Genomic DNA, 22,406 nt, shown 5'->3' with positions numbered 1-22,406 from the left:
GAAACAACAACACAACTGATCATATATTAATAATGGTGGTCGAAATAGTCACATAATATTCATGAATGATACCATAAAGGAATATGTCTAGTATTAATGACCCACTGATAGAGTTACCATTAAACCAGCAGCAAGTCAGGGGATGTGGAGGTTGAAACCGAAACTCCGACACGACGTTGAGACGACCAGAGATTGACGTGAGTGTTTTAGCAATGTGCCAACTGATTTCAACGAAGCGTGGGTGAGTAACACCAGAACGTTCTATTAGGGCTTATTCTAAAGACGTACATTGTCGTAGTGCGTTTTATAAAAAGGCACTGACAGTATTTCCAAACAAACATTGTTATGATGATAGAATTACACGAAACATTAATAGAAATCCAATCACCTTTTACCGAATGCTACTCGTTTAGATCCACAAGATGGCAGTATGACACCCCCCCATACCCACCTCTCTCTCTCTCTCTCTCTCTTCCTTGCATGTTGGCTAACCCACCATAAGCACCTGTGTACTGCTACCTCTGCGCCTGGTTCTAACTAGACATTTCTAATCTGACCTTCTAATAAGACTACAGTCACACCAATGGTCACAAACTGGCTATTTCGGCTCAAGATGGGCCCCTATATTCCCACAATTCAGATTATAATTATAATACAATTAATTCATACTTTTCTCGTGTCTTATTTACATAAAACTGGCGTTGCAGTGTGAATCATATGCTGAGTCACTGCCACTGAAACAAGTAAGAGGCTCTCTTGCGAAAACAGAACACACACACCACACACACACACACACACACACACACACACACACACACACACACACACACAATATGGGGCAATATGTATTTGTTATTCTAAAAAAAAAAGTTTGGATTTGCAAGATAACATCGATTTACAAATGCAATAATCCATTAAGGTTCAGATACACATATCAGAGACAACAAAAAATGAAACTATCAAAGTCCAAACAGAAAAGCCGACAGCTCCTCTGCAGTCCGAGAGTGACCAATCAGGTCAAGTTCATGAGATCTAACACTTGGGACTATGGGACCCTGCCCGGTTGAACTTCACGCCACTCAGAGCAGAGAGAAGGCCAACCCTCGTCCCACTTCAGACCTGGTCCCCTTTCAGGCGGCCTAGCGGTGCAAAGCCTGGTAGCAGTGGACGGTATGAATGAATTTGTTTGCCTGGAAAGGTGAGCTGCCAAAAGAGCTCAATAATTCAGTGCTTGTAACAGACGGTGCATCAGCAGGCGAACACGGCTGTCAATGGCTGATTGATCGACACTGCCAAAACAAAAAAATGAGCTTCATTGTTAATATGGTAATAGGACCTGTGGAAACTCTACAGCTTACCCTTGTTGACCATCTTGTCTCAGTTGTGCTAATTTTGGCACAGGGAGGCACAGCGACTAGGGTTTTGATACTGAGTCATTCCGTCGGTGTTGATATTTGACTTTTTCAACGTGGGAGGTATTGTTGCCAGCCTTATCACTTGTTTTGAACCTTTGAATGACGGTAAACAGCCATTATCTGTCCTCAATCTCAATCTCTCATCCATCATTTATTGAGGTGTAATTCGGGATGGCAATTTAGCTTCAAGGCTTATTAAACGTACACCTGATAATGGTTGTTATTAAGGCCATATCTTATGCTTCCCTGAGGGAAGTCTGGATTACTTGTCAGGGGGACCCAAGTATTGTGACAAGTGTGGATGAACAGAGAGGCCCATATTAATTTCTAACTGTTTTCACACACAGAGGGATGAAGAGATGATCACCCATGGAGGGTTAGGGTTGGGGTTAGGGTTAGGGTTAGGGTTAGGGTTAGGCAGGCAGGTTACCCCTGATGAGTGGGTTAGGGTTAGGGTTGGGGTTAGGGTTAGGGTTAGGCAGACAGGTTACCCCTGATGAGTGGGTTAGGGTTAGGGTTAGGGTTAGGGTTAGGGTTAGGGTTAGGCAGACAGGTTACCCCTGATGAGTGCACACTGTGCAGGTGCGACCCGGGGTGGAATGTTGTCTCGGTTGATGACATTGTTGTAGTTTTATAAATTCACTGGTCACTTTTCTGTGCTTTTTAAAATTCCCACTTAATCTAAGACGAAATACAACTTATCAGACTGTTGTTCCGTTGTATCCATGGTGATAATGGATAACTTCTTATAATCATAATTATTGCAGTTTCAAAGTGCAAAGATCCAAAAGGAGCCATGGATTTCTTAGTACTTTTACATTTGTGGGACAAATACAAAATCTCACCCTCTTACCAGTCATTATCGCTCTGTAATTGACCTATGCTCCCCCACCTGCTCAGAAGGAAGTAGCACACACATCCAGCCACACATGCACTAAGGCTCTCTCACACACACACACACACACACACACACACACACACACACACACACACACACACACACACACACAGGCGTATCTCATTACCATCCTCCACAGAGAGCAGGCAGTGAGAGTGCAAGGAGGTGGAGAGAAGGGGAGAGAGAGAGAGAGAGAGAGAGAGAGAGAGAGAGAGAGAGAGAGAGAGAGAGACGAGCAGGCAGAGACAGCCGCCGAAGCAAGCAAGACAGAGAGAGAGCAAACAAGAGAGGGAGCAAGACAGAAGGTGGGAGAGAGAGAGAGAGAGAGAGAGAGCACCAGAGAAAGAGACAGATCAGGGGAGGGGAGTGACAGAAGGAGAGAGAAACGGCTCTGCGTGTTTCCTCTGTTATCCTCCCGAGGCCACGGCAGGCATGGCGTCGGATCCCGGTACCCAGTCCAGGGTGATGTTCCAGACCGCCGACAAAACACAGGAGCCCGCGCACCGCAAGCTGGGCAAGCTGACCGTCAAGTACAACCGCAAGGACCTACAGAGGAGGCTGGACATCGAGGAGTGGATCGACGGGCAGCTGCACCTGCTCTTCGACTGTGAGGTAAATCATGCACGTCTGCTGCAGGCTCCGCACACGCACACACACACACACACACACACACACACACACACACACACACACTGTGTTTGGGTCCCAGAGGAGGTGGTGTGGGCAGAGAACCAGGCGCAGAGGTAGCAGTACACAGGTGCTTATGGTGGGTTAGCCAACATGCAAGGAAGAGAGAGAGAGAGAGAGAGGTGGGTATGGGGGGGTTGTCTAAAATGAGATGTGGGTGTGTGAAGCTGTGGATCCAAGCTTAATTTACTGACTGAATATTCTACTATTTTGCCTGGTGTTTAGCATAGAATGTAGGCTACAGCTCTGCGGAGACAGTGTTGTCATTCTATCTGCAGTGTCGGCCCTGCATGCTCCGTAGTGGTGGCAGTAACAGACCAGAGATAGGACAGGAGATAAGATTACCTGGCCTTATTATGATGGGTGTTGTACACAACATTACATCAGGTTTGCAATATAGCCACATATCCATATAAATGAACTTTGTAACAGTGACGGGTTGTAGGCTGTAATAAACATTTTAAAAAAACGTTATAGAGAGTGAACAGCGCGGCAATGACCCCATTTCCTCACTTGCGTCTGTGCTATTGAGGCATAGCAGCCTCTTTCCGAGAAGATGGACATCTAACCCCCTGCTGTGACATGGGTTCAGACAGGGCGTAAATCTCCTCCCTTGCCAGGCAGTTTGCAGTCTGATCACATCTAAGAACTTGAGAGGTTTACGGCCTCAATCCCAGCAGGGAGGCCGTCTACAGCGAGGATTGCATTGTACCCCACCATTTTAAAGAGGGGAGCTGGGGGGTGGGGGGGGGGGGGGGTTGCATAATTGATTCCACAAATTAGGGAGTGGACCTGCATGAGGACCCCTCTCTGTCATAACCGCACTCCTACTCGGTCTGGGGTAAAAATTCAATTACAGTGGATGCTGCATCGATTTCCTCGGTAGTCTCCAGGGATGCCATGGCAACAGAAGTCTGGCTCCCGCGCGAAGAGGCCTGGCACGGTGGAGTTAAAGGGGGCGTCTTCAGGAGGCATCACGGGCATCCGCATGATGATGACGGGGCTCGTGTGACCTCACTGCCTCTTTGTGGTGCTGGAATGGGGCGGGAGGAGGAGGATTTCGTGCTCTCACTGACAGACTTGGACAGATTGGTGACAGACGACAGAATACCGCCATTCCTAGGTACTTTCTCAACTGCCAAACTGATGCTGCAAGGGATGAGAAAGAGTATCACATGTGAGTGGTATCCTCATTGAATGAAGAGGAGGGGATTCTGGGTAATGAAGTTTTATGTTGGTGGTGGTGAGGTCTATGGGAACACAGACAGTAACACATCCCTGTCCAAAGAGACCTGTATGAGTGGGCAGTCAGAGGGCAGCGACGAGGGCGGGGGCATCAGGTTCAACAGGATCCCATTCCTTTGGTTCAACAGGATCCCATTCCTGTGGTTCAACAGGATCCCATTCCTTTCCATACGCAGAGATTGGAGGGAGGTTACCTCAAGTCTGGCAGCAGACACCCAGGATCTTCACTCGGCTGAGACACCACTTTCCCCTTAGCACCGTCCAGTGGACAGCCAATGTCAGATATCCCTGGTTAGTTTCGTATTATAAAAACCACTCTAGGAAATGTCATCGTGGTCACAGAAGAGCACTTGATGTTTTATGAGGAGGGCAGTACCCCAGTTTCCTAAATATACCCCATAAAACAGTGTTTGCCTTTTATAGACCTCATCCTATTAAGTGCTTATGTCTTTTTTCCCTCTGGTAATCAAGTATTATGCAAATATCTATCTGATGTGGGTAGAAATGATGTCTCAATATCAATGTCAGAACTAAGGGGAGGGGATTATGAATAAGGCTACACCATGGTAGCATCTCTAAACTGCTTTTCAAACAGAGATATAAAGCCATTCTTCTCTGCTTTTTCAAAGTGGTCCAAGAACATCACTGTTTCTCAGATGAATCCAACACTGTGTAATAGGGTTTGATGGTGTTTCATCAACTGTAATTATCACTTCTCAGCTGTGTACAGCGGAATCTCTCCTGCAGTAATGCACAGTAAGTGCATCCTTTGATGTAGTTGCAGTAGATCATATGGGATCAGGATGAGTATGAGGTCCTCTGGGGGAATCCCTTTATCACTGAATGACGGGAACCCTGCATGATTGATGAGATGATAACAGATAGCAGTAACACTAGAAACACCTTTGTGTCTTATGTTTATGGGACCTGCCATATGAAACAGGCCTATTGTCTGTACATTCTTTGTGGTTAACAACACTTGAACAACACGTTAACATAGTATGACATGTCTCAATTAGGATTTGAAGAGGCATATTTCAGCATGTCAGTTTCCAGCACAGACTAGACAGACGTGAATGTAATGGGCATGATTGATGGGTAATGGGTAAGATATTCTGGTGGTCAGCAGACATGTCCGTGTGCGTTGGCTAATGTGATGAATTTTGTATGGCTCAGGGGAAGGTTATGCTGTGGGTACTCTGACTCTTCCATGTGGAAGCATTTATAGTCAGCCCCCTGTGTCAAGAACTGAATTATTTAGTCACATTTCTAATTTATACAAGGACTGCTTAGGTCTGGAGTGGCAGTGTGTAAGCTGGCAGAGGTGTGAACATAGGCGTGGAAAAAAAGGGCAAAACTGACTAACTTGGTAGAATTATTATCCATTCATTTGAAGAAGAGCAGATGCATCATCTTAAAAAAAATTAATTATACATAACGTTTATACACAACGTTTACTAACGTGGTCCTCTGTGGCTCAGTTGGTAGAGCCTGACGCTAACAACGCTTAGGCTGTGGGTTTGATTCCCGCTGGGACCATATATACTGAAATGTATGCACTCACTGCAATGTAAGTCGCTTTGGATAAAAGCGTCAGCTAAATGGCATATATGTTTAGGCACTCCTACTGTAGCAACGTACAGTGTATTGGCATGTCTTAGCCATTAGTCACAATGTATGTAATATCAGATTAGCTGTATGACCTGACCTCTGACCCCTCTGATATTGTATGTTCTGATTGGTTGACAGCTCAAGCCTGTTACAGGAAAAGGAAATCTGATTAGTAATGAGATCACACATCGCCACTTTCTAAAACAACACAGGCTTCCTGGGAAAGGTTTCCTCTGGTTATCATCAGCTAAAAACACAGATTTATGTAACCCAGTTACGTCCCACAATGATCGGAGCATCAATCTGCGGTGTAGTCAATGTTTTACCAGACTTGAGCTGAATAGAAAATGTAGCTTGGGCTTCTCTTGGACTACTCACTGTTCTACAGATAGAAGCTGTAAAATTCAGGCATATTGTGGTGCATTACCTTTTAAGTTATTTAGCTTAGCCTAGTTTTCCTCAGAAGCGCACAGTGAGTGCGTTCATCTGGAATCTGAAATAGTGCTAATACGATTTCTGTTATGGCTCGTCAATGATTAATGATGTGCAATGTTGACTTTATAGGGTTATGAATCCCAAACTCCGCTCACTTGTGCTTGAGCTCTCTACTAAGGCACTGGGGATTGTGGCAGCGTTGGCATGGATACGAACCCTGCAGGCCCAAGTGAATCAGAGATCATCTTATACTGACAAATTCCCTCTGCTTAAAATGCAGTTCCTAATCCAGTGCTCTCTAAAATCATGCCTCTTTAAGAACCACCAGACTCAAGATTCAACAGCTAGTGCCAGCCCTTATTTCAATGTCAGACGAGTTTTTACAACTTCACAAGTGCTGTAGAGATTTTCAGTCCAGCACCCTTACAGTATGTTAACAAGCTAACATTTTCTCTTGACTGAAAAACCTTCAGTACATGAAAACCATTCCACTACACACAGTATTAAACATTGACGTGCTACTACAAAAATTACATGCATGAGTTCTTTCTCCTCAAAATACTACATGCACAATTCCCCCTGCCTCTCTGTGAGTCCTTCTTATTGACATTCAGCGGCGCTCTGCGTTGGCCCTGCAGGTTTAGGGCAAACAGAGGGAGGATGCAGTGCATCAGAGATTGGCTGGGCCTGCTCAGCTCGTGGATAAACGCCAGTCTGCAGAATCACAAACAGTCAGACCTGGCAGCATTTATCAATTAGAGGGACACACAGGGGACTCTGGACCGGGCTGTAGATCTCTTCCGCCACTCAGCCCTCCTTCATTGATTAGCTCTCTCCTCATCCAGAAACCTGCCGTGTTCAGGCTTGTCTTCCCCAGACCTGTCATTAAACCTCCCAGACTGGAAAAATCTCTTTTTAAATGGCCCCTCTTGTCAAATGTGAAATACACCCGCTGACTCGTGATATCCTACCGCTCAGCCTTCCGTAACCTCAAGTGAGCCATCATCATTTGTGCTTTTTTAAAATAGGAGATTTCAGCTACAATATGAATTGATAACATTTTTGCCTTTGTATTTGTTCAAGATTAGTCCAGTCACTTTTTCCAATCTTTTTGCAAAGTTGGCAGGGAGTCATTTATAGAAGCACCCTATGCCTTTTACCTTATACTGCACATACTATTTTGTCTAGGACTAATTCGTAGCGTACACACAAGTCATTTGCCATGGAAAATAATCAGCTCAGTACAAGTCGGCAGAGACACAGGTAATCTCATCAAATAAGATGGAGGGAATCTCACTAATGGTGGAGTGAAATGCCAGCTGGGTAAATCACCCATGAAATCAGACGGCGGTGGCCTATGTTACTCTGCTCTCTCTCTCTCTCTCTCTCTCGCTCCTTCCTGAATGCTCCTAAGCTTTACTAAACTGTGCAAAGCACATCATCAATCTCATCATTGTTAGTAGGTTCATCACCATTCCGAAAGGCGGAGAGAGATGCTCTATGTAGCAACACACACTGACACTTTTGTGCTTTTTTGAATGCGTTTGCTGCTTTCAGAAGTTGGACGATGACACAGTTTGACATCATTTTGTGGCTACACTTAAATTGTTTGGGTTGATTGTTGTGGTGGTGCAGGCTCTGTGGGTGCATCATGCCTTTTGGATTTGGCTGGGAGAATGGAGCTCTCTGTTACAGTCCTGAGGGAAATATATTTTAGTGGTTTTTGCCCGGTGAACACTGTGAATGGTGAAGGCCAACTTAGGATGACAGAGGGAGAACCCCAGTGGCAGTTCAGTCGTGTCTGCCTGGTGTGAGAACAAAGTTCCACTGTGTGTGAGTATGGTTGACTGTGTGTCAAAGTGGACCATTGTCTCAGACCAGCTCTCTCTCTCTCTCTCTCTCTGTCTCCCTCTCTCTCCGTCTGTCTGTCTCTCTCTCTCTCTCTGTCTCTCTCTGTCTGTCTCTCTCTCTGTCTCTCTCTCTCTCTGTCTCTCTCTCTCGCTCTCTCTCTCTGTCTGTCTCTCTCTCTCTCTCTCTCTGTCTCTCTCTCTCTCTGTCTCTCTCTCTCTGTCTGTCTCTCTCTCTGTCTGCCTAGGAGGAGGAGATCCCAGAGTTAGAGATTGACATAGATGAACTTCTGGAGCTGTCAGACGAAGAGCAGAGAGCCAAACTGCATGTGAGTATGTATATGTCAGTCCGCCCTGGAGACCACAGACTCATCAACACAAGGATGTCAACCCTGCTTACCTCTAACACCACTCCACACTGATACCAAATCCACCAAAGCTTGATCTCACAACTAAGAACTTGTAATGACAACAAGAAGGAGGAAACAGGAATCCCTGTTATGGGCTACAGTGTGTTGCAATACTTGCATATCTATAGTACATGATCTTGGTGGTACTTCACAGATAAACCTGGGTATATCTGTAACTGAGTAGGGTAATTGCTTTACAAGCACTTGGCCCCAGGTTGAGTCCTTGTGCAATGTTTGAAACTAAAGAGCAATGTCCACTGCTGTTTCTAAGCCTCCGTTTATTTCCTGTTTCACAGGAAATGTTGCAGGAATGTGGCAAGCCAAAAGAGGTGAGACAAACATATTATACTTATACATATTATAATTATATTATATGTTATATTATATACTGTATATATTATATACTGTATCCCTATTCATGTACAGAGAAACCAAATATGACACTCTGGTAAATTTGATTAGAAAAAAACAATGTGTTATGTTCACTACAAAGAAATAGTTGCAATTTGATGGTCAGATGCATTTAGAAACAACATCAGAAACAATGTCATTCTTGTCTACTGCGTAACCCTAACCCTAACCCCTAACCCCTAACCCCTAACCCTAACCTTCCCCTAACCCTCCCCTAACCCTAACCCTAACCTTCCCCTAACCCTCCCCTAACCCTAACCCTCCCCTAACCCTAACCCTAACCCCTAACCCCTAACCCTAACCCCTAACCCCTAACCCTCCCCTAACCCTAACCCTAACCCTAACCCTCCACTAACCCTAACCCTCCCCTAACCCTAACCCTAACCCTAACCCCTAACCCTCCCCTAACCCTAACCCAGGTTTGTGTTAACTAGCTTTCTCTTCTTTCCCCTCAGGACTTTATCAATGGGCTGCTCTATAAGATGAAGGGCCTCCGCAAAATGTCAGGCCCCTTGAAGAAATAATGATAGGTCAAATCAAGTCAGATGTCAGTATGTGCAGTTTACATGTTATTGGGACCATTTCCCTGCACACATGGGTCAATGTTGGTCTGTAAAGAGAGTGTTTTTTTACATTATTTATGGACAGTTGTAACATTTTGATTCCCCAAAACGTAGGCTACAAATAATGCACAAGTAACATAAAATGTATTGTCTATTACTCACATGGAATGTTTTGGTGTAAGATTGTACATTTCTGTTTGCCTATTTATGTACATATATGTTTGTTCTGACAACATGTGTTGTATGTCAAAATAAACACAACATTTTCAAAACAAGGCTGTGGATGATTATCGTACACACGCAATTTCATATTAGGAAATAGCAGTGAAAGAAAAACACTTGTCTGTGAATGCCAAATATTTCGGTCCTCTGCTGTTTGACAACATGTATGTATGCACTTACTGAAATGTACTGTATGCACCCACTGCAAGTGGTCTTCTGTGGCTCAGTTGGTAGAGCATGGCGCTAACAACGCTTAGGTTGTGGGTTTGATTCCCGCTGGGACCATATATACTGAAATGTATGTACTCACTGCAGTGTAAGTCGCTTTGGATGAAAGCGTCAGCTATATTACATATATATTATATTACAACATGTGACAAGGACAGAGGCAGTCAGTTCAACTCGCACGTAGAAATAAGTGCAGTTCCTCAACCACTGTGTGTCAGGATGCACATCAACAAGACGTGTGATCTTCCTCCCCAAGACAAGTGGAAGACATTGAAATAACGATGGCAGCAGAAATAGGGCACCAGAATGTGCAGCTTGGTGTCCCACAGCCCTGAGGCAGCTTATAGGCTCTTCCACAGCATGACATTGCCAACCACCCCCACCCAACGCTCCGGCTTTACCCATCAAGATACGAGTCCACTGAAGCACAGTGCCACGCGTAACGCAGCACCGCTGAGGCAAACATGTGAGGGTTTAATCATCTAGACGTACAGCACCGGTCAAAAGTTTGGACACACCTTGCCGAGAGTGTGCAAAGCTGTCATCAAAGCAAAAGGTGGCTACTTTGAAGAATGTAAAATATAAAACATATTCTGGTTTGTTTAACACGTTTTTTGTTTACTAGATAATTCCATATGTGGTTCCTTCATAGTTTTGATGTCTTCAATATTAATCTACAATGTAGAAAATAATTTTAAAAAAAATAAAGAAAAACCATTGAATGAGAAGGTGTGTCCAAACGTTTGACTGGTACTGTACTCCATGACTGAGCTCTAACACGTATGTTGCACCTGGATGTTCTTCATCAAATGACCTCTCAGTCCCCACGCTTTTGAAATGACGCACGCAATCCTGGCAAATCGTGTAGCGATGCCAATTTCCTCTCCGTGGAGGTAACGTCTCCCCGAAACACAGGACTTAACCGACAATGAGGATGTCACAAGAAACACGTAGCACAGCAGAGAGCCGGTCCATTATGTATGCATCCATTATCTCAGCCTACTTCCTGGCTGTGGTAACAGCGTGGGATGTTCAAGCTAGGCAAACACAGGGGGAATGTGCAGCCCGCGTCCATCTGGGCCTTAATGGACTAAACCCCTTGAGGTGCGCTTCATTACGGCTCTCATGAGTTAGCCTGACAGTAATGCACACTGACGAAGCTGCACTCTGCCCCCCTCTCTCTGTCATACACTGGAGGTAATTTGGCAAAGGGCTCCATTAAAGTAGTTCTCCTGATTTTTCATCCTCGTTTCCAGCCTTCCTCTGACACGGAAGCTTTTTCATACTGTAACGAGCCTCTATGCACCTCTATGGAGGTTGGCCAAAACAGTGCCAGTGTTTTAGGGGTTATTACATTAGCAATGTGAGAATTGGGTCACACCGCGAAAATTAAATTAAACAATGTCTCAGCACTTGAAATCTCTCAAATAGACAGTATTTACATCCGTTAGATGGACATAACACACTACTACAGGAAATGCAACAACAGTGTCAGAGTGCCAGCCAAAGACAGATTACAACAGTGACCGCCGCGCTGCCAACGGGAAACAAAGGCCCCTCTAATCCCTTTATGCTGGCTCATCTGTGGCCCTCTAGTGAGATGCTGACAGCAGTCTGGGTCTGGGATGGCACATCATCCCAAATGAGCAACGCGTGCGTGTGTGTGTCTGAACTCAACATAAAATCATGACACTTGAATATCTGCAAGTCATCAAACTAAAACATGATCCTATGTGCCTCTGTGACAGTTGATGTCGCACAATTACCCAGGTACTGTTCTACACTTTTATTTAATTGGACCAGTAATACTCCAAAGGTACTGTAAGGGTATTGCTAAAATACAATATGTTAAACATTTTAAGTGAACAAGGTGCACTTATACCACATATTGAGGGAAAATCAAACATGTAGATTTGACATGTTATCATCACTACAGACAAGTAAATGACCCATATTCCTCTGTTTATCAGACATTAGCGTATATGCATTACATCACAATATCATGTGAAACTACAATACCGAGACTAGAGTAATTCTGCTATTCTACAGTTATTCTGTACCCATATTGTTACCCACTTTTTGAAGCAATCTATAACTACATTTGGCAGATTACACACACACAAGATGAGCAACAGAATCATGGCTTCTCGTTCTCTCTCTGTGCGTCAGGCCGTTTTTGGATGTGATCATCAGCCACCGCTTTGTGACGCTGCCGACTTCCAAGAATACATTCCAGCGTCTCAGTCCTATAGTACACGTCTGTCAGGAGGAGCCCTCCATGAACCAGTGACGTCAGCCAATGGGGCCTCACGTCTTCTTCTTCTTCTTGGTTTTCTTGGGCGCCGTGTAGCTGGTAGTGTGGTGCTCCTTCCTGTCGTATTTGTCATGACCCTCTCTAGGAGAAAAAAAGGAGAGTAAATTGATAATTCATCACGCTGAATACTTCATACATGTGCTGTTCAGTGTGGCAGAAGCTCCGACAAGATTTATCTGGGTCATGGTTGGAGGGCGGAAGTCGGTATGCAGCTTGAACTCTCTCATAAATCTTTGCAATGACGTCAACCCGGTGATTTGATGTGTGTAGAAGAAGAAGCGTTCGGTACCTAAAGCATCGGTTGCAGTACAGGTCGCCGTCACAGGTTTGACAGCGGACGCTGGCGTCCTCGTTACAGATGCAGCACCAGGGAAGCTCTTCTTCATCGCTATCTGAGGCCTGAGTCCCTAGTGCAGCTACTGGGGGCCTCGCCATCGACTTCGGAACTGGCGTCTTCAAATAAAGATCAAAGAAACATCCAGCTTTTAATCTTTCGCTCTCTGTGGTTAATGTGTGAGAGTTTCGTTTAGATATGTGTTTTCAGACTCAGTCTGGAGCTGCAGGTTTGTTACCTGTTTCTTGCGGGCAGTCGTCACCTCTGTGTTGATTGGGCCACTCTGCTCAGGAGGTATGTTGTAGCCACTGGCCTCGTCCAATGCAGCTTCCTCTGACAGCTGGAGAAGAGTTACCAGTTACCCAGGTTAATACTGCAATCATCAACTACCTTGCTCACAAAACCATGGCTACATGTGTCACTTTGAATCCCTGTAAATTATATAATGATAGGTAAGATGACAGAACAGCAGCCCCTTGTGGTTGCTACAGGTAGCACTAACTTAAAACATCCCTTCCAAAGGTGTGACCAACACATATCAATTCAAATTAAACCAGGCCTAACTGGCAAAGATGACTGGGCATTTGAACGCAGATTAGAAATATCAACGAACAAAAAGATAGTTTTACGATACAGAACATGTTCATAGTAATATGTCGTCTAGTTTGGTAATGTGTTTACCATTATGTTTGGTAATGTGTGTGTTTACCTTTTTCAATATCCTCTTCACAGCCTCTTCCTCAGTCTCCTCATCACTGTCTGGATGCTGGAAGTCCTCCATAGTGACTAAAATGCAACGCAGGAGATCACTGTTACAGCTCAACTATTACACAACACGACAAGCACAGGAATGACACGCTCACACTAGCTGACAAGTACACAGATGTTACCACCCAAGAGACGTTCACATTCACACCTAGCAGCAGTGACTCGACCAGGGTGTTCTCTCTCAGTCTCTCTCATCGTGGAGGTGTGACGTACCCTTGTCAGGGTCCTGGCCCTTTAGCTGAGCTAGCCTCTTCGCCATCTGTAGGACCTGCTCCTGGGACCAGCGGTCCTGCTTCATCTCCTCCATGGCTTCGGCCAGCAGACGGCTCTTATCGTCCTCCAGCTGCCTAGCTGCGTCCTGAGGCCCGTTGTCCAGGTTCTCCTCCAGCCTGTCCCCCTCCTGCTTGTTCAGGTCATTCATGGGGCTGTCCATATCTGGAGAGAATACAAGGTGTTGTTGGAGAATGCTGTACATGCTTCAGGGCATTGGAAGCAAGTTAAACTGGATGTAACTTTATAATGGGCAATTCTACCTGGCTGGTTAGCTCAGTTGTAGGGTTAGGGTTTACTACAAAAACCAGGGTGTTGTCTGAGGGTTGCATAGTCTTGAAATCCTCTATGGCTCAGTCAGTAGAGCATGGCATAACATCACACCACACTACTTGGTTTGAAGTAGGTCACAGGTGAAGAATAGGCACAGTCACAGGTGAAGAATAGTCACAGTCACAGGTGAAGAATAGTCACAGGTGGAGAATAGTCACAGGTGGAGAATAAAACATATATACCTTCAGCATTGGGTTGTGTGTTGTCTATGGCAACCTCCTCTGACATCTGAGTAATCAGATCATTGGCTTGCTCTTGCTGGGTACGTTTATCTGGGGGCTGGTGTACCTGCACAGAGCCACAAAACTCAGTTCCTGCAATAGAGGGACTTCAGAGAGAGCTGAGGAATTCTGATAAAAATGTTTAAAAAAATGTTTAAAAAAAGATCTCTAATGCGAGGTCAGACAACATGATGCAACGCAAGCCTGCCTAGGCCTAAGACTTAACATAGTCACAGCAGGGACTCACAGGTGGAGGGGCTTGGGAAGGAGGAGGTCTGCCCTGTAAAGCTGCCAGGCGATCCTCCATCTCCCCTGCAGAGGGCATTGCCTGGGTGGGAGCCTTCAGGGCAGCCAGACGGGACTCAATCTCCTTCTCTGATGGGATGGACTCTGAAAGAGAACGTGGCATGGGTCTCATTAAAGAGTTGTATGTATGGAGATTAAATAGACGCATCTCATATGCAGCCTATTAGGCAGTTGCTTACTTGGTTTTGTGTCCTCTTTCAGCTTTTGCAGCCTCTCTGCAATGGCCTGGTCCTCCTTACTCAAGCGTTTGGTCGGTACGAGGCCTGATTTGGTATTGCCGCTGCCACCACGCCCTGGGGGCTGCACTGGTTGCCCTTGCTTGGCTTCAAATGCAGCAACTCGTCTGTGCAAACACAACATGACAGGTTGCATGAACTGCTTTGACAAGCAACATGTCATGACAGCTGGTTTGTAGGCCTACGCACTTTTTGTAGTTCTCAGGAGGGGACCATCTTGCTGCATTGTCCTGGTTTTCCCCACTGCAAAAAAAAAAAAGAAATGCATTGAGTAAGCAAAACCAGTGGGGCACATATCGTATTGCTGTTCTGGTGCAAAGCTTCAGCGGCACTTCACCTTGTGAGGTTCCCATGACATTGCTTGCAGACTCTCTGTTGGGTGTTGCCTAAGCGAGGCACCACAGCGTTGAAAGTAAGGCACCCCGAGCAAAAGGATCGTCCGCAGTTTTTACAGCCCAACTGTGAGACATATGACATGAATACATACATGTATGACAATCTGTTAGAACCATAAAGCCAGATGCTTTAATCATACAATGTGAATGGTAGCAAAGGACTGTTCAAAACAAACCTCCTTCCTGAAGAGAGTGAACTTTGATGCACAACAATAACATCGGTTGTCCATATCGCTGCATTTATATACGAATGAACGCTGTTTTAACTATCGTCTTGTCAGACAAACAGGCAAACAAACAAATGAACTCTGTCTGAATGCCTTTGGGTCTTTCAACAAAAAGCTAAACACTGTTCTGCTGATCAATCAGGAAGTGTACAGGATGTTGATGATGTACAGTTAGGGGAGAGGACACATGGTAAATGTAGTCATGATGTTGCAACTGAACCAAACCAAATTATAATTACATATACGTTATTATGGATAATTAAAAAAAAAAAAATCGTAATATATCGTTTTAGCTTCTGATAATCCTTGTGTGTTTTGTTTGTTTATAGATTATGATAACACGTCGGAGCCAGTCGGGTGGGAGGTGAGCTCATCCAATCAGCGTTCTCCAAATCCTGTCGCGGCTCCGTTCGAAAATCCACTCCTGAAGTCAACCAGCGAACAAGGAAAGGCCAGTACCCGCATCTACACCTCCAAGAAGACCACAGAAATATCCTTATAAACGGGGTAAGCACTCCTTCATAGATGGTGTGTTTGAATAACAGCACTAACGTTTACCTAGCCAGTTAGCTCATCAATGCATTCGATTGTTTGGTTCAAGTTTCGAGGTCCAGCGAGCTGACGTTGGACTCCAGCAGCAGCTAGCTTGTAGCAGCTAACTGTCTGCGCTGAGATGTTTTGATTACGGTACATCAGGCAGCGAATATTACGATGGCTTGCTTGTGTGTCATGGCTTACTGGTGGCTTATGACAGTTAATGCAGATGTCTTGCTACTTAGTAGTCAGTCGGTTTGTGTTTTGTTTTGTTGTATTCTGTGCAGGACCGTGCTCAGTAAAGTAGCACAAAGATGGCAGAAGCTGGCGAGGAGGCGGAGTGGGAACTGTGCAAGGAAAACATCCAGCCTCTGAAAAGGGGACGAGACATATCAGCCTTACACCAGGCTCTCAGTGAACAGCAAGAGGGACCGAGCTCTGCCACCAACCAGCACAAACAGTATGGATGTTATTGGATATTATTATTATTCACTACCGATCTTCCGCGGTAGATTGAAGACCCGTCTCTTCAGGTTACATCTTAACTGTCCCTCCTAAAGACCTCTTCATCCCCACTACCCCCCTGTACAAGTTTCTCTCCTGTAAAAAAAGATGATTCACGTACTTAAACAAATGTATTTGTCAGTCACTTTGGATGAAGGTGTCTGCTAAGTGCCATACATGTAAATGTGTTGTTGTTATTATTAGCTACAACACTGACAAGCAGTGGTTAAATGGGGGAATTCCACAATGAGACAATGTGGTCTAGGAACCTGGCGAGGCTGAATTTGATGGAACATACAATCATCGTTACAGACATTTTACTTGTTTTGATGTTTTCTTCCTCATGGTGATTTAAGCGATCTTGTCGTTTCTCCTCTGCAGGGCCTTTGAGTCAGAACTGCGAGTGTATGATGGGGATGATTCACTCGATGTTTGGGTTCGGTAAGAGCATGGATTCTTGAGCTAAACGTCATATGACTAACATATTCGGGGAATTTTACAATCCGAGTGTGTGCTTTTTTCATTTGAATTCATTATTGTAGCCGGGTTATTATGATTCTTGTTTTTGTTTAAACCTTTATTTATACAGGTTAGTCTCGTTGAGATAACATCTATTTTTCAAACCTACACAGAGTCGATAACGTGGTTCCCATTTGAACAGGTACATAAAGTGGACAGAGCAGACCTATCCTCAAGGAGGGAAGGAGAGTAACCTCGCCGTGCTTCTGGAGCGAGCGGTGATGCGCTTCACAGAGGAGAAGAAATATCACAATGACGCCCGCTACATTGACCTCTGGGTCAAATTTGTACGTTTTCCTAGTGTTTGATAAATCTGTCATGCGATTGTATGAATCAAAAATAGTTGTATTCATGGCTGTTTTATTTATTTAACCTTTTGTTTTGGCAGGGAGTCCCATTGAGACCAAGGTCTCTTTTCCAAGGGAGCCCTGCATGCATACAATTTACAACCCACATCATATGTGTATTCTCTGTCTTTCTATCAGGTGGAGAACTGTCCAGAGCCTTTGGATATGTATGGATATATGCAAGCCCAGGGTATCGGAACAATGCAGGCCTCCTTTTACATTGCCTGGTCAGAGGAGTATGAGAAACAGGGTAACTCTCGCAAGGCGGACAGCGTCTACCAAGAGGGCTTCAAGTGTGGGGCTGAACCTCACGAAAAACTCCAGCAGTTTCACAAGTAGGGATCTACTTCCATGGAGGAGAGTTGTGTGACTCAGTCAAGATGATTTGGAAGCCGTTCTACGTTTCCCGGCGTAACTGTTTGTTGGGTTGTTGTGTTCACAGGGCTCTGCAGGCACGCGTGTCGCGACAGGTGTTGTCAGGGATGGTGGGAGAGGAGGATGACGACGATGAGGAGGAAGAGGAGGGGGGGACTGGGACCGAGGCGAGACACCCTGAGAGGATTTCCCTGGTGGATCTCAAACACAGGGGGAAGAAAAAGGCCGTCGCACCCATCAGTAGAGTTGGTGCTGCACTCAGGAGTAAGCACACGTCTCATTTTAATGATGTCGATGTCTGAAACGTGCAGATGTCCATGATTTAGGCCGTGTTTCAGTTGATTTGACACCATTTGATTTGACACGATGTGTCCTCTTTGCTTATTGACAGGTAATCCCCGTCAGCTGCATTTACAAGGGCCTGCCTCTGGTACCAGTCAGAACAGTCGCTTTGTGATCTTTGATGAGAACAAGGCTGCCAGCGCAGAGCTCCCTGAACCAAAGTTAGAAACCTGGATGGCCCCGCCCCCTTCCAGAGCCAAGGAGAACGATCAGAGGCCTGAGAAGTGGAGCCATGTCAAGGTACGGAATGCTGGGTGACGGAGCTTATGGCCTGTCATGTGATCACGAAACTGAGCATTTACATTCCAAATCCTTTTTTCTTTTATTATTATTATTATTATTTTATTTTTTTTAAGACGTCGTGTGTGTGTGTTCTATTCTAGATGCCCCAGAAGTCCAGGTTCGGTCACACTGTCGTGGCTGCACCCAGCAAGCCAAACTTCCTGCCATTCGTGGAGGACTCAGTTCAGCCTCCAACAATGTGAGCAGTCACTGATATATGAGATCATCTCAATCTACTGCCCTCATTCATTTCATTTTCCTTTGTTAAACTTGTACTTGATTAACTCCTGTGGCTATGTGCATAACTAAGACAAACATGTTTTTGCACAACTAGCAAGAAATTGTTTCAGAACTGGCCGATTTAAAATCCAAAAGCAGCCCCCGAGCGATGCCTGCAGCGTCGTTTGTGTCTCCAGCTGTGTTCTTACGGTTTCTCCTATATTAACTCTGGCACCTCCTTCCTTTAGGACGCCGTGTAAGATCAACCCTACGGTGAACACAGTGCTCTCTGCGCGGAAGCCCTGCGGGGACGCGACGCCTCTGAAGAGGCTTCGGGAGCAACATCAGCAGCAGGAGGCGGGGAAAGCACAGGAACAGCACATGTACTGCAAGGAGCTGCTGCTCAGCGGCGCCTCCGAGTTCTGCTTTGAGGAACTGCGGGCGGAGCGCTACCGGCAGAAAATGGCCCGGGAGTCAGAGGGCAGCGGCAGCGGGGTGCAAGCCGGCTCCGGGCTCCCAAACTGAACTGACACATTTCCGCCGAGACATTCCTGTGAAGAGGATTTTTACACTGTTTTAGAGGGAAGCAGTCAGGATCATGTTTTGGTAGCTTTTATGTTTGCAATGTCTGCCCTGGTATTGTTTATGTTTTGTACATACAATGTAGTTGAAACTGCAAGGGTCGCACCAGGATTCTGTATTACACAAAAACCCTAAATGAGGAATGAATCTAAAGCAATTGGGTAGAAGAAGAGTACAGAGAGAAATGTTTAGAGATTAATGAGAATTAATGAGAATGAGAGGGAAATTGTACTTGCTTACTAACAAGACTCATTATACTAAGACTCAAGTTCTCATTATCGCCCCCATTACTGTATGGTGGTGAATTGTTTACGACAATGTGGCACTAGTGTTCAATAAATGTAGAAAACATTTTGATGAGTTTATTCCTATGATAATTACTGCTTGATGAGCTGCACCCTGTGGTATAATTCACTGTCAGCAGAGGGCATGCAAGAGGAGCTCCTGATAGAGACTAGTTGGGCACTGCCGAGTTCAGATGTGGGTTACTTTTGCATGTTATTTTTCTGGTAATTTTATTTGAGTCTAATTGGGTATGAGAGACCCAAACTGCTCTACACAACCGATCTCTTGTTGGAGCTTAAAATAAAGGAGTAAATATTATCTGGCAGGCTGTCACAAGAGATAGCAGGATGCACTAAAATGACAGTAAACAAGCTCAGCGTACTACACTCTGCATCCACATAGTTATTATAATGACATTAAGATGCACTCAAATGAGGCTGCGTTGCGTTTTCCTGTTATGGAGAAATAACAACATAATTATCCTAGGATATCTCGGCTAGAATCTCACATTTCAAGTGGTTGTCCTAGGGAGGTCTCCTCTATTAGAGTGGGAGCGGCGTCCACGGTGATGGGGTGTAGCACAGAGCTTTAAGGACAAATGGGTGTCCTCGGGGGGTCCCCGCTCCGACAGTGGGAGCGGCGTCCACGGTGATGGGGTGTAGTACAGAGCTTTAAGGGCGTGCATGATGAATGGGTAGGGGGTAGGTGACTCATTAGCAAGTTAAATCCAGCCTCCTCCTTTGGCTGTGGAGAGCAGAGCTGGCCTAGTCATGCCCCAGAGACCACCAGACTGCGGCAACACTATGGAGCTGGAGAGAAGGAGAGCCTTTTGAAGACTCACTTACTACGGGAGGACTACTGTAGTAACAGTTTATAAATTATGGATGTGAACCCCCGGTAATCTGGATGGATCTGAGTGCCACCACTGGTGAGTCCCCTGAAGCCAAATGCCACAACACAAAACGTCTGGAGGATATTTGCGAGAGCAGATACTATTCATACACTCAAGGCTTTATAAAATATATAATCAGTGATGATTGTATGCCATTACGATTACATAGTCATTCTTAACATTATCATTTTGCATCAAGTGACATGTTTTTTGTTGTTGAACTTATTAAAAGCCCATCCCGTTAATGTAACTACTATCCAGATAGCTCCTGAGACAGAAAATCCATGCATTTGCACTCTCTGCTTGAAGTTAGCAGTGGAGGGTCGCTACCTGTTCTTAATGGGTTTGTGCAAGGCCTTTTGTCTGACCCTGTTAGTTCGATAGACAAACACACTCAGGCTCTGCTACTCATGTCTCACAGCCTGTGCTCTTGCCCTGTGTCTGGTCTTATTTACATGCTCCAGTTAACAGCAAGTTCTCTGTAAAGGCCAATACTTAGTAACTGCCAGAGATGGCTGAATCTTAAAAGGCTGTTATTTGGCAAGGGACAGGTGTGAAACAGCTGCAGCTGAGCTAGTCATGAACATCATTCAACACCATTTGTGTTTGATATGATGTATCTACATTACAAGTAGGTTAGTAAGATACAGTCTGAGCCCAGCAATTGCTTCTCACTTACACTGGCATGCTGACATCCTCAGCTCTCCTTGACCGGGCCTCTGAAGACCACTCACTGAGTCAATGAGATTTCTTTTCCTCTCAGTTGTCAAATTCACCACAGCCAACTTTAAAGGCCTGAGGCATTTTACCCCCCCTGAATGTTGCCCAGGCCTAATCCTGAGAAATTCAGCCCTCACCATAGCATGAATTGAAATGCAAGCAATTAAGACGGTCTCTTTTATGAGCAGTGAGGGCTTTCATTTTAATGAGTAGCAACAAAAGGTTAAAAAAAAAGCATTGTCAGTGTGCTGTAAGCCTTCTCTGCAATGTATGTCATTGCCCCTAGTGTATCTAAATGGTGACTCAATGTTTTCGTCAGACGCAGAGATAGCCTCATCAAGCGTGACAATAACTCTGACAAACAACAATAGGTCAGGACAGTTTAGCCTCTGGTGCTGCTGCAGCAATCTATGTCACAAATCACAACAGTGGTCTAACCACGTGCATGGGACATCTTAGACATAATTCAAATGATGAACGGAGGTTTATTGTTTCTCGTTTTAACGCTGGCATCCTGTCAAAATGAATACAGTCTTCACGTATTGTTTTAAATGAACGGAGACCCCCCCCCCCCCCCCCTCTCTCTCTCTCTCTGGCTTTTTGAACCCAGTCAGGTCACCAAGGTCTCCTCTAGGTGATGTAGGACAGGCTGCAAGCTAGCAAACAAATGGTTTGTCATGAAAAAAGCAGCAAAATGACCAGGCACCTTTAGACAGCCCGAGCAAACAAGAGCTGTGTTATCGTGTGATGACCTCATATGAGAACCTGTGTTATTGTGTGATGACCTCATATGAGAACCTGTGTTATTGTGTGATGACCTCATATGAGAACCTGTGTTATTGTGTGATGACCTCATATGAGAACCTGTGTTGTTGTGTGATGACCTCATATGAGAGCTGTGTTATTGTGTGATGACCTCATATGAGAACCTGTGTTATCGTGTGATGACCTCATATGAGAACCTGTGTTATCGTGTGATGACCTCATATGAGAACCTGGGCTTCCAGACAGCGGTTTTGTCGTGCCCACCCAATAGGTCTGACAGAAGCACTGCACACAGTACTAACCTGAGAGAGGAGATAGACATGCCAATCAATATACAGAAATAACAATGATGACAACAAATAGGGAGTGTGTGTGTGTGTGTGTGTGTGTGTGTGTGTGTGTGTAAGAGAGAGAGAGAGAGGGGGGGGGGGGTTGCTTCTGCCAATCCCCCATGTGATGAAATCTGTATCATTGTTATGCTAATTCTTTGAGGCAAGCATTTTCCTCTGGTTCATTTGATGTATGGTTAAACATAATTATTTTACGCCATATTCAAGGTTCAAACCAACAGACTATGTACTGGATTACATCTTTCTTAAATCTTGTTAGTCTTTCAGTTTTTTTTTTCTTCATATTTATGTATTTATTTCATATATATTTGTAC

At 45.0% G+C, this 22,406-nt stretch overlaps 3 protein-coding genes across 5 annotated transcripts; 2 read left to right on the top strand and 1 right to left on the bottom strand.

Moving 5' to 3' along the window:
* Positions 1 to 2: 2 nt before the first annotated feature.
* Positions 3 to 9,744, top strand: ppp1r14d (protein phosphatase 1 regulatory inhibitor subunit 14D). Of its 3 annotated transcripts, XM_083683742.1 has the most exons (6): positions 3 to 197; positions 708 to 743; positions 2,734 to 2,925; positions 8,387 to 8,467; positions 8,845 to 8,877; positions 9,415 to 9,744. In XM_083683742.1, exons 3-6 carry the CDS (start codon positions 2,746 to 2,748, stop codon positions 9,481 to 9,483), a joined length of 363 nt encoding a protein of 120 aa, XP_083539868.1. In that variant the 5' UTR covers positions 3 to 197; positions 708 to 743; positions 2,734 to 2,745; the 3' UTR covers positions 9,484 to 9,744. The 3 variants fall into 3 exon arrangements, with proteins under 3 accessions (XP_083539868.1, XP_083539867.1, XP_083539869.1); XM_083683741.1 differs by lacking the exon at positions 708 to 743; XM_083683743.1 differs by lacking the exon at positions 708 to 743 and having other exon boundaries at positions 3 to 241.
* A 2,007-nt stretch (positions 9,745 to 11,751) lies between these two features.
* Positions 11,752 to 15,503, bottom strand: zfyve19 (zinc finger, FYVE domain containing 19). Its single transcript, XM_083684176.1, has 11 exons — positions 15,326 to 15,503; positions 15,092 to 15,213; positions 14,944 to 14,997; positions 14,698 to 14,861; positions 14,460 to 14,602; positions 14,174 to 14,279; positions 13,602 to 13,823; positions 13,330 to 13,406; positions 12,859 to 12,960; positions 12,576 to 12,739; positions 11,752 to 12,367 (listed from the first exon to the last, which is right to left on the bottom strand). The coding sequence occupies exons 1-11, from the start codon at positions 15,377 to 15,379 to the stop codon at positions 12,280 to 12,282; spliced, it is 1,296 nt and encodes a 431-aa protein (XP_083540302.1). The 5' UTR covers positions 15,380 to 15,503; the 3' UTR covers positions 11,752 to 12,279.
* A 292-nt stretch (positions 15,504 to 15,795) lies between these two features.
* Positions 15,796 to 19,420, top strand: bub1bb (BUB1 mitotic checkpoint serine/threonine kinase Bb). The gene is made up of 9 exons (XM_083683024.1): positions 15,796 to 15,883; positions 16,198 to 16,370; positions 16,796 to 16,855; positions 17,076 to 17,220; positions 17,419 to 17,615; positions 17,723 to 17,919; positions 18,047 to 18,237; positions 18,381 to 18,478; positions 18,747 to 19,420. Exons 2-9 carry the CDS (start codon positions 16,225 to 16,227, stop codon positions 19,021 to 19,023), a joined length of 1,311 nt encoding a protein of 436 aa, XP_083539150.1. The 5' UTR covers positions 15,796 to 15,883; positions 16,198 to 16,224; the 3' UTR covers positions 19,024 to 19,420.
* Positions 19,421 to 22,406: the final 2,986 nt, after the last annotated feature.

The sequence above is a fragment of the Argentina silus genome, assembly GCF_951799395.1.
Source record: "Argentina silus genome assembly, chromosome: 13".
In the NCBI taxonomy this organism is placed as follows: domain Eukaryota; kingdom Metazoa; phylum Chordata; class Actinopteri; order Argentiniformes; family Argentinidae; genus Argentina; species Argentina silus.
Note: the sequence above shows the minus strand (reverse complement) of the source record. Positions and strands in the feature narration are given on the sequence as shown.

What these genes read in the sequence shown, in the direction of transcription:
- zfyve19 (XM_083684176.1), bottom strand. Translation starts at nt 15,379, where the DNA reads ATGGACAACCGATGTTATTGTTGTGCATCAAAGTTCACTCTCTTCAGG. An exon ending in TGTCATGGGAACCTCACAAG is followed by an intron (nt 14,998 to 15,091) that starts GTGAAGTGCCGC and finishes TTTTTTTTGCAG; the next exon opens with TGGGGAAAACCAGGACAATG. An exon ending in TACTGCAACCGATGCTTTAG is followed by an intron (nt 12,368 to 12,575) that starts GTACCGAACGCT and finishes TTTTTCTCCTAG; the next exon opens with AGAGGGTCATGACAAATACG.
- bub1bb (XM_083683024.1), top strand. Translation starts at nt 16,225, where the DNA reads ATGGCAGAAGCTGGCGAGGAGGCGGAGTGGGAACTGTGCAAGGAAAAC. An exon ending in AAACTCCAGCAGTTTCACAA is followed by an intron (nt 17,616 to 17,722) that starts GTAGGGATCTAC and finishes TTGTGTTCACAG; the next exon opens with GGCTCTGCAGGCACGCGTGT. An exon ending in AGAAGTGGAGCCATGTCAAG is followed by an intron (nt 18,238 to 18,380) that starts GTACGGAATGCT and finishes GTTCTATTCTAG; the next exon opens with ATGCCCCAGAAGTCCAGGTT.
- ppp1r14d (XM_083683741.1), top strand. Translation starts at nt 2,746, where the DNA reads ATGGCGTCGGATCCCGGTACCCAGTCCAGGGTGATGTTCCAGACCGCC. An exon ending in ACCTGCTCTTCGACTGTGAG is followed by an intron (nt 2,926 to 8,386) that starts GTAAATCATGCA and finishes CTGTCTGCCTAG; the next exon opens with GAGGAGGAGATCCCAGAGTT. An exon ending in AGCAGAGAGCCAAACTGCAT is followed by an intron (nt 8,468 to 8,844) that starts GTGAGTATGTAT and finishes CCTGTTTCACAG; the next exon opens with GAAATGTTGCAGGAATGTGG.